The 11,340-nt window shown below is 42.3% G+C and overlaps 1 protein-coding gene across 2 annotated transcripts in view; it reads right to left on the reverse strand.

Moving 5' to 3' along the window:
• Window positions 1-3,817: 3,817 nt before the first annotated feature.
• Window positions 3,818-11,340, reverse strand: part of LOC112229655 (probable GPI-anchored adhesin-like protein PGA18) — a 22,247-nt gene continuing 14,724 nt past the window's right edge. Inside the window, exons 4-6 of one of the 2 annotated variants that reach the window (XM_042310465.1) lie at window positions 6,013-6,113; window positions 5,164-5,822; window positions 3,818-5,005 (exon numbers count right to left, since the gene is read on the reverse strand). In XM_042310465.1, the coding sequence (XP_042166399.1) occupies window positions 5,193-5,822; window positions 6,013-6,113 (731 nt within the window). In that variant the 3' untranslated portion in view covers window positions 3,818-5,005; window positions 5,164-5,192. Of the gene's footprint in view, window positions 5,006-5,163; window positions 5,828-6,012; window positions 6,114-11,340 lie in introns of both variants that reach the window. The other variant, XM_042310466.1, reaches the window with a different exon arrangement.

Below are 11,340 nucleotides of genomic sequence, written 5' to 3' on the forward strand. Positions count from 1 at the left end.
AGGTCTTCAGAGCAACAGCCTGTCAGTGACAGTTTTGCTTCCTTTACCAGAGCCTTCCACTTCTGACCCTGAAACGATGTTCGAGCTGTCTCCACCTTTCGTTGCGCAATTCTCTGCCCTTTTCAGTTAACCTGCGGACCCTCTCACCTTTTCGTGGCTCTTGTTGTGCTATCTCATTAGCAGCCTCTGTATCATCATTCACTGGCCGAAGTGACTCCACACCAGTCTGGGCCTCTTCCTGCTGTTCTGTTTGTTCTGATGAAGGCTCGAAGTTTGTGAGGTGTTGCTGCAGCTGCTCAACTTGACCCACCCCATCTCTATCACCTTTAGTGAAACTACCTCTTTCTGACATTCTAAATCAGGTCAAATCAATTCTAGCTAAGGTTTGGATAAGTGAGTAGTACAAGCACCCCCCTATCCACATCGACAAGGCCGTTGTGGAGAAGGTGGAAAGCTTCAAGTTCCTCAGCGTACACATTACTGACAAACTGAAATGGTCCACCCACACATACAGTGTGGTGAAGAAGGCTCAACAGCGCCTCTTCAACCTCAGGAGGCTGAATAAATTTGTCTTGGCTCCTAAAACCCTCACAAACTTTTACAGATGCACAATTGAGAGCATTCTGTCAGGCTGTATCACCGCCTGGTACAGCAACTGCACCGCCCGCAACCGCAGGAATCTCCAGAGGGTAGTGAGGTCTGCACAACGCATCACCGGGAGCAAACTACCTGCCCTCCAGGACACCTACAGCACCCGATGTCACAGGAAGGCCAAAAAGATCATCAAGGACAACAACCACCCGAGCCACTGCCTGTTCACCCCGCTACCATCCAGAAGGTGAGGTCAGTACAGGTGCATCAAAGCTGGGACCGAGAGACTGAAGAACAGCTTCTATCTCAAGGCCATCAGACTGTTAAATAACCAGCAGTTGCAACTTAGAGGTTGCTGCGCTATATACATAGACTTGAAATCACTGGCTGCTTTAATAATGTTTACATATTTTGCATTACTCATCTCATATGCATATACTGTATTCTATTATATTGTATCTTCTATTCTACTGTATCTTAGTCTGTGCCGCTGCGACATTGCTCATCCAAATATTTATATATTCTCAGTGTTAATACTCTAATCATATTTTGTTCACATGCAAAATGGAGTGTGGACAGTCAGAAAAAAAGATTGGATATAGAAAGAAAATCTGATTTAGGTTCTTAGGGTGGCTGTGTAAACACAGCCTTATACACACATGCGCGCGCATGGACGCACACACAGGCTCTGGTTGGTGCTGAAGTGTTGGGGTCTGCTTTATCCTAAGACTGGCCTTGTTGGGGTTTTATGGCGTAGTACATTCCATCATAATGGTCTCTACCTATCTAAACGTAAAACAATGCCTCTTTTATCACAAGACTTCCATTAACTTCAGATTGGTCGACTAGGGGATTGAGCACTCAGAGAGTTAGGACGTAGGCATTTGGTCAAAACAAAAACAGCCATGTGAAGCAGAGGGAAATACTGAAACCACACTAATGTGGCTTCCCTCTGAAGTCTTCACACAGCCATTCATCTGAGAAGTGTGTGTGGAAGCATGTGTGTGTATGTGTATGATGGTTCCTTTGTCTGTCTATCTGGCCATGTGGCTTGTAAAAAGTTATGTTCTGTTGTAGCTGTGGTTGTGGTTGTTTAGAGGGGATGAGGTTAGGCAGTTATTAATTAGACATTCAGTTTTCCCTCACACACACACACACACACACACACACACACACACACACACACACACACTTGTGGGGATCAAACAATTGATTCCCCTTCAACATTTTCCCTAACCTTTAATCCTAACCCCAAACTTCTAACCCGAATTGTAACCCTGAATCTTTAAAAAACCTGGATTAAGGCAGCCCCCTGCACCTCTCTGATTCAGAGGGGTTGGGTTGAATGCAGAAGACATATTTCAGTTGAATGCATTCAGTTGTACAACTGACTAGGTATCCCCAAATCAAATTTTAAAAAGCCTTTTTCCTTCCTGTTTTACTATCCTAGACTTCATCTAATTCATGCATCAATGGCCATCATTGTAAATAAGAATTTGTTCTTAACTGACTTGTCTAGTTAAATAAAGGTTAAATAAAAAATGATAACATAAATGGTCTGATATCTAGTATTGATTTAAGCTGTGAGGACAAAGGGCCAAAGACCAAAACAATAAATTAATCTGGAAGCAGCAGTCATCTCAACACATCAGGGACCAGTTCCCTTTCCCTCTCATTAAAGGCCCACTGTGATTTCTCTCATTGAAGGCCCACTGTGATCTCTCTCGTTAAAGGCCCACTTGGGGATATCTCTCAGTGAACAAGAATAAGAATTTTAGGGATGGTTTTCCCGAACACAGATGAAGCCTAGCCCTAGACTAAAAATCCTGGTCAATGGAGATTCTCCAGGACAAGGCTTAATGTCCCGGAAACAAGCCCTCAGATCTATTAATCTCCTTTTCTCGATTTGAGATGGCATCTCGTTTCCTCACACAGCACATATCTGTCTTGTGAAGTGATTATAGGTATCAATTTACCAGTATGCCTAGAGTTTACTGAGTCAATTGGGACCTTTTAAATGCACAAATAAAATGACACAAATGTATATGTAAAATTATTGTTATTGTGGTCAAAACTAAATCTAGATGTAGAGTTGGCAGCTATTATTGTAGTTAATATTATAGTGGCTAAAATAAATGCTTGTGTAATGCTAGAACTCTGGGACAGATTTGGACAGGGCTCTGCTTCACTTGTCATTTCTGATGATGAATCTGTGATCTGCGTGGTCACAGCGGTAGGCATGGCTCTCTATAGGTAGCTTGACCTCTCGCCTGTAGGGTGAGGAGTCTTATGCTCGTTATATCTCAGGTTATTATTACCTTCATTTCTTCACCACAACGACCAGATGCCGAAGCAAGAGGGGGCCTGGCGCGCCCGACAGGGATCTGAAGCACCTGATTGGCTGGGAGGAGAAGTACGTTCTGAAGGTCAAAGGGTAAATTCTTCCAGAGAGGAGATGAGAGGAGACACAACCTGCCTGGTGTTGTGCTGACGGTCGCACCTCTCTCTGAATTCTACTACTGACATTAAAACACGTAACAGACAGGGACAGTCAGTGATGTAGGCATATACTGTACATCTGTCAACCTCGAACAATTCAATGAAGCCTACCTATCGCAAATATCACTACTACTACCACTACTGCTACTATCATTACAATCCCTACTACTACTATTATCACCACTACTGCTACCAATTCTACAACTGCTACTATCACTACTAATGCTACTATCACTTCTACTACTTGGCATAGAGCCAGAGAGCGAGAGATAGATGGAAAGAGAGCGCAAGATGTACGTTGTACAGTATGCCTATTATGATGAAACATCATGGGTGAAGCAGATTGTTCAATGGCCTGACAGTGTCATCATCTCATTAGAGAGAACAGCGACCTACGTCCTCTTGATTAATAGATCTCATTTTCAGTATGATTTATGAAACCTTTCTCTTCATGCAAATCTACAATCTAAATGTCCTGTCAGAAAGATAGTTTCTGCTGATGCCAGTGGAAGGAAGACATTTCCCTTTATTTTTTCTTCCACATGTTTTTTCTCTTTATGAATGTTCCCAGTCATGATGGAAAAAGAGAGGAAACGAAACAGCTCCTAAAAGAGTTCTCTGTTCCGCCGCTACTTCCTCTGGCAGGAAATAGCATAGCTTTTATCTGAACCACCACACATGGCTGGTCAATGCATACGAGGTGTCGCTCTCTTTCCATTTAACTGTGACAGACGGGGGTAAATCGTTGTTCCCCTCCTGGCTCGTCATACACCTCACTGTAAATGTCAAACAGGTCATCAATAACCTAACATCTCAAATGTAAGCAAACATTCTGAATCTTGACTCCACAGCTAGTCAGACCTGTGATCAAATAGTTTGATCTCTTCCAAATACTTTGCGCTCGAGCCTGGCTGGACTGCCAGATATGGGTTTGTACTCTTGGGATTATTCTATTGGTTCCACTGAGACAGGCACAGTCAACCAAGCAAAGAGGAAGACTTGGATTGACTGTATACTATCTGAACCTAGGTTGTTTAGCAATGTGTCTGATTAGAAGAGGGTGAAAGTGGGACAGACAACCTCATGGATACAAGGCCTGATGACAAACAAGCTCCTCTTGCTCAATCAGGACCGGACATTAATGAGCCGATCATTAACAGATTGACACCCTTCAGACAGATGTGTTAGAGAAGCGTCCTACATTTCTGGTGGCAAGGGTAATTACATGTAATATACTACCTAGTTATCTTGAGTCAAATTGGTCAAGCAGGAACAAAACAAAAAAAAAAAAAGTTAGTGACATTCAGGGTAGGTTTGCAAAGTGAAATTCCAGGTGCGACAAACCAAGACTCGGTTATAAAACACATGCAAATACCTCAATAACACTGCCATTCTATTACTGTCATCTCATAATTAGGGCCAGGAGTTGCCCATCTGAGACTCCTAGTCATAATACATTTGTCATGCTTATGGTAGGTTAAGGCAAAATGTAGGGCTCATAAGGGGACATCAAGAGCAGAAATGTCATGGTCATTAACAAAAAAGACAACGTATCAGGGATCAAATAAATATGATTGAATTTCTGGAGAAAAAAAATATAATCCACTGATGGTTGTGATGTACACAAACTAAGTCAAGTTGCATTAGAACCTGAAGTGTGCTCTGGGTCTCCCCAGCTGCAGGGGGTGAATGAAGCATCAAATGTTAAGCCCAACACAGCTTCAGACTCATTGTAGAGGTCCAGTCATGCAACATCTTAACAAATGCCAGCATTCAAAAAGTCCTGCTGGACCAAGCAGACATGTCAGTAAAAACAACTTAATGGATACAGTGAGACTGAACTTGGATAAGATTCAATGTTATTTATTAAAACCATTGAAGTACAGCGCCTGGCATCACTTCATGGTCTCAGCACCTAGAAGACAAACAGTAGATTATTAACAAGCAAACATGAAGACAGGCTGCCCAATTCTGATTACTACCCCCAATTTTCAAGAGCAGAGTAACAAAAGATCAATAAGCTGCCCGTGTAAACCTAACAGGCTAAGTAGCATAAAAATAAACACCAATCACCTCAACTGGTGGTTACAGCTCTCACTTAGTCATGTTCTGGCCTCCCATCTAGTAGAGTGTGAGACTTGGACGTAGGGAGTGCTGGGACCCTCCTGTTTGGCAGGTGGAGTGTGGTTTTGCTGTAGCTTGTTAACACTTGAGCTGGTTTTGGAGTGGCTAGTGGAGGCACTGCGCCCACTATGAATACGGTCTTTGAGCCGACGGATATGAGTGCCACCGTAGCGTGCTGGGATGTTGTAGATGTAGACCAGAACAACGCTTTGAGGTGTGGTGGTACTGCTGGTCCTGCTCTGGGTAGGTCCTCCGGTATAGCTAGGGATTGACTTCACAGCATTGGGAGTATAGCTGCGCTGATAGCTTTGCCTGGGGGCAGGTTTAGAGGTGCTTGGTTTCTGGACATAGGTTGAAGCACTGCCACCCTGGTTAGAACTGGAAAGGATGGAGATTGGCCCACTACTGACAACATAACTAGGCTGGTAGTCCCCCACCTGACCAGAGACTTGTCTGTGGTTGCTGTCGGCAGGTGTAGTGCTACCTAGCTTCTGGTTGGCGGCAAAGACATTCTGGCTGTAGATTGAAGCACTGCCACCCTGGTTAGAACTGGAAAGGATGGAAATTGGCCCACTACTGGCAACATAACTAGGCTGGTAGTCCCCCACCTGACCAGAGACTTGTCTGTGGTTGCTGTCGGCAGGTGTGTTTGCTGTCGGCAGGTGTAGTGCTACCTGGCTTCTGGTTTGCGGCAAGGACATTCTGGCTGTAGATTGAAGCACTGCCACCCTGGTTAGAACTGGAAAGGATGGAAATTGGCCCACTACTGGCAACATAACTAGGCTGGTAGTCCCCCACCTGACCAGAGACTTGTCTGTGTTTGCTGTCGGCAGGTGTAGTGCTACCTGGCTTCTGGTTTGCGGCAAAGACATTCTGGCTGTAGATTGAAGCACTGCCACCCTGGTTAGAGGTAAACATGCTCTGGTTAGCGTGGTGTTGCACCAAGGGTAGAGCCAGGCTTGTAGGTTCCATAGGAGTTTTTACTAAGCGTAGAACTCGGGGTAAAGAGACTGGAGCTAGACCCCAGGCTAAGTATAGGGATACTGCTGCTTTTGGAGGCAACATCTATACTCTGGGCATATTGACTAGAAGTTGAACCACTACTGGCGGAGGCATATCTACTCTGGTATGGCTTGACATATTGAGAGAAGCTGGGCTTGTACGCATTTGTTGCACTCCCACCTTCAGTAGACCCAAAATGCAGAGGACCTGGTCTAAATGAAGTTCCTGAAGAACCACGTGAGGGAGCTTGAAGGTAAGGGGTGGAAGCCATTTCCCTTACGGACTGGTAGATTCCGCTTTGTGCCACAGAATTCTGGGGGGTTGCTTTGAATAAATGGCTTCCCAGGAAATTCTGAACAGATCCAGAGTTGCTTGAATGAGGCTGTAATGGAAAGGTTTTGGGCTGGATTCCCTTTGCGTCCCAACTTGAAACCATCTTCACTGCACTAGGGTTGGTGACACTTTGGCCTGAGGTTATACTGGCACGGGTGTGACGCTTGTTGTGGCTGACAGAGGTTCTACTGCCTATAGAGCCAGAGAGGCCTAACATTCTTGGGGCAGGCTGGATAGAGTTTGAAGCAGAGCCTCTGTGGGATAGTTCCTGGTTATGGGTGTTGGGGCCAGTCTCTCTGGGAGTAGCATCACTCTGGACAGATCCTGAAGTACTAAAAGTTGGTTTGATTGGATCCTGAGGATAGCCATCACCTGGTTGTTTCTGTTCATCTTCCACTTGGGAAGAGCCAGAATACATGTAGCCTCTTAATCTCTGGGCATCTAAACAGATTAAGGGAATTATGAGTCGCCGCAATTTTAAGGCTGGTCTTCAACAAAACACAATGTATTGTTTATGCCTTACCATGTGGAGCACAAGCAGATCTTAAATGTTCTGAGAATATGGAGCAAAGCAACACGATCCTGTAAAGAAAAGAAATTCAGTGCCTGTGCAACACAAGTGAAATTTAACAACATCAAAAGGTCAAGCAGGACCCATGTAGTAGATCAACAACACATTGTTCAAAGACTCTTACCACAAATTAATTCCAAAAGCCATATCTAAGTACCAACAGACAAGCCACCACTATAGTTGCCAAGTTGACCACTTAAGCCCACTGTGATTTACTGCCTTGCTTAGTTGCCATACTAGCTGGGAGTATATTTATTGCCTGAACCTGCAATTGCCATTCAATCACTGGCTCATTGATTGATCACGTTCAGCTTTATGTCTTTGTTGAGAGAACAGATTTTAAATCAATCAAGGATGGAGGAAGGAAGAAGTTAAGGGGAGAATTGCTTACTCCTCGCGTCCTCTCTCCTCACCTCCTTCTCAAAACCCATTGAAGAAGCAGATCAGAGGGGCGGGACCTCTGGCATTCTCATCCAATGGGTTTTGAGAAGGAGACAAGGAGAGAGGACTCGAAGAGTAAGCAATTGAGATCTTCCCAATCAGAGAGTTAAGAAATTCATCCAAACAAGAGGGCTATCGTTATGACATCACAATGACATGCAGCTGAACATGATCAATCAAGCAAACAGTGATGACGACTGCATTTTCATACAGGCAACCCAATTAAGATTTTTTTCCCACGCTAGTTGGTCTTTTTCAGAACTATTTTTCAGAGCTGATCTGATGGTCAAAAGACCAATTAGTGGGGAAAAAAATCAGAATTGGACTGTGTGTCTAAACACAGCCAAACATACACCCACCTGATATACCAACTACATAAGGCAGAAAGGATGTGTTTCAACAAGCAGCCCAATTTAGATTTTTTTCCCACCACTAGTCGGCCTTTCCACCAATCACATTGGATCTTTTCACATCAGATCTTTCTCAGAGCTGATCAGATTGGTCAAAAGACCAATTAGTTTATTAAAAGAAAATGTGATTGGGGCTGCCTGTCTAAACACAGCCCAAGTCAAAGCGCAAGCGGGCCTAAATTTGCTAGCTGGCAGCAATTGCATTTTTAGTCTGTGCGTGCTGTAGTACTTAAATGCCCACACCAGCAGAAATTCTGGATTTGATTTGAATGTTACAAACCACCAGCATGGCATTGTTTATTAATCAGAAACAGCTGCAAAGTTATTCCATGGAGCAATTTAAAATAGGGTGTGCAAACTTATGATTTTGGACCTTCACTTTTTTTTTTTACCAGAAAATTATCTTTAATTCTTTTCACTTTTTTAGCTAGTCTGTACTCAAAAATAAATTAACATAATAGATAATTATATATATATATATACACACACACACATATATAAGGCACTGAATCTCAGTGCAATAGGATGTATCTGTGTATCTGGCTGTGATTGGGAGACGGCGCACAATTGGCCCACATTAAATGCACTATGCATTATGTGGGTTGAATGCTGTAATAACACAGAATAAAACAATTCATAAAAGTCCCTTGACGGTAGTGACTGCTTATCACTTATTAACCATCATTTATTCACATTACATTACTTTATAAAATATTTCAGTTGTTGTGTATGTTACATTTGCTTTATTTTATTACTTTATTATTTAATACCAAATCATCATCTCTGTAGAGCTGCTGCCTATGCTGTCTGACAATATCACCATTTTCGTAGTTCTTCAAAGTAAATAAGGCCTATAGATCATGTATTTTCAGGGAGATACCTCGCAAAGCAACTGCTGTCTGTCCCTCACGATCACGCATGCTTGTCTCTGCTCTCCCTCCCATTCTCTTTCCTACACTAACCTAATGTAGCAGGCTTGAAAGAAACACAGAACCGACAAGTAGGCGCAAAATGGATTATGATCATGGTAGTTAATTACGTTTTTTTGCGCTAAACTGTGTTTAATATTGGCCTGTTGGAAACGCCCTACTACATCGCACAGTTCGGGCTTGATCTGGTATGCACATTGAGCTCACAGAAAAAACAATTGAACAGATGTGTCAATTAACCGAAAAATAACCTACATTTCGGCTAATCAGTCAGCACTAGGATTACGTCCGTTATGATTATCACGTCACATTGTGCGATGTACACCAATTTAAAATCTTTATACGAATTTGACTACATTGTGATTACAGAATTGAAGCAAATCGTACAATCTAATATTGCTTTCAGGCCACGTCGACTGCAGCGGTGTATTTGATCTGCGCATGTGCCAGCACCAGCAGCGCAAACCTCACACTTTTAGGTGATGTCATGGTGGCTTTGTCTAGCTAAATTCACGTGTAGAAACATGTCATCGGGTGTAAAGGTCGTCTCGCGCCGAACTGCGCATGTGCTGGCCGTGAACTCAAAGGGACTCCTTCGATATAGTTGTTTGTGACGAAAATGAAAACGTGTCAGTTTGTCGCTTTCACGAAGTTGGAGTAATAACATGTTCAACAGTATGTAACCTGGCGCAAGTTATGACATTACTAACCAGAACGTCACTAATAGGTCCGGTATCACATCATCAACTTGTATCCACCACATTTTTACCAACATGGCAGAATATTGTTCTAAAGCTGTATCAGTGGTACTAGGTTGTAGTGATCATAAATTGGTTGCACTCTAGGAAAACTAAAATACCAAAGGCTGGCCCTAAAATAATCTACAGAAGGTGCATTAAGGATGATCCTGAAATGTCACTAGGTTAGTTTATTAAATGATTTATGAGTATAGCTGATAAGCATGCCCCTTTAAAAGAAAATGCACTGTGAAGTCAATCAGTGCCCATGGATTGATGATGAGCTGAGAAATTGAATGATTTTTAAAAAGCAGCAGATAAATATGGTACTCTGTTTGATAAGCAAAATGATTGTAAATGAAGAAATCTGGTTACCAAGCTAAACAAAGGAAAGAAGTGATTCTATCAACACAAAATGTATGAAGTAAAGGGTGATGGGAAAAAACTGGGGGAAACGTTGAACGCTATTATGGGTAGGAATTTGAAACGTCTGTCTCTTTTGTTGAATCAGAGGGTATGTTTATTACAAAACCACACGACATCGCAAATGACTTTAATGAATATTTACAGGCAAAGTGGACAAGTTGAGGAATGCTATGATTCCAACTGATGGCTCCATGTCATATACCCTTATAAAAGATTGTATCAGGCAATGCATGTTCAAATTTCACCAAGTAGAAAGGGAAGAAGTAGAAAGGATGCTGTTGTCTCTTTCGGATGACAATTCACCTGGTACAGATAATCTTCACGCCAAATTGCTTAGAGTTACAGCTAACCAAATATCTACCCTAGTCTCTAAAATGTTTAATAAGTGTTTGATATATGGGGTGTTCCCTAGAAGTCTGGAAAGAGTCCAAGGTTATTACACTACCTAAGGATAAAAAAAGCTGCATTCACTGGTCCTAATAGTCATCATATAAGCTTCCTGCCTGTGTCCAGTCAATTATTTGAAAAAAATTGTATCTGTACAAATCAAGGACTATTTCTCATGTAATGGTCTGATAAGGTTTCCAACATACAAAGGGTATTCTACGAGTACGGCCTTAGCACAAATGACAGATGATTGGTTAAAGAGTATGGATGACCGGAAGTTAGTTGATGCAGTCCTGCTTTTGATGTAGTTGCGTATGAACTGTTACTAGGTAAACTCAAATGTTATGTTTAAGTCTGCAGCTCTATCCTGGATGGAAAGCTATCTATCCAGAAGGCAAAAGGTGTTCTTTAATGGCAGCTTTTCAAACAGTAAAGATATACGCTGTGATCTTCCTCAAGGAAGCTGCCTAGGCCCACTTCTCCATCTTTACTAATGATTTACCTCCAGTAATGAACAAAGCAAGAGTAGTAATATATGCGGATGACTCTACGATGTATACCGCAGCATCAGAATGTAATGAGCTAACAGATGTACTGAGTAGTGACCTAAGAATGGTGTCTGAATGAGTTGATATGAACCTTTAAGACTAAATGTATTGTATTTGGTTGAAGATATGCTTGCTGATGATCCCTTATTGAATTTGTCAATGAATAGAAGAAATGTAGAGCAAGTGAAAAAAAACGAAACTACAAGGCATCATGTTGGATGCAGCTTTATCATGGTCAGAACACATTGCTAATATTGGTAAGGTAATTGCTGTTCCAAGAAAATGTTCAGAGTATGTAACATCTAGCATTCTGAATCAGGTGATTCAATCCCTGGTCCTATC

The sequence above is a fragment of the Oncorhynchus tshawytscha genome, linkage group LG31, assembly GCF_018296145.1.
Source record: "Oncorhynchus tshawytscha isolate Ot180627B linkage group LG31, Otsh_v2.0, whole genome shotgun sequence".
NCBI classification, from domain to species: Eukaryota; Metazoa; Chordata; class Actinopteri; order Salmoniformes; family Salmonidae; genus Oncorhynchus; species Oncorhynchus tshawytscha.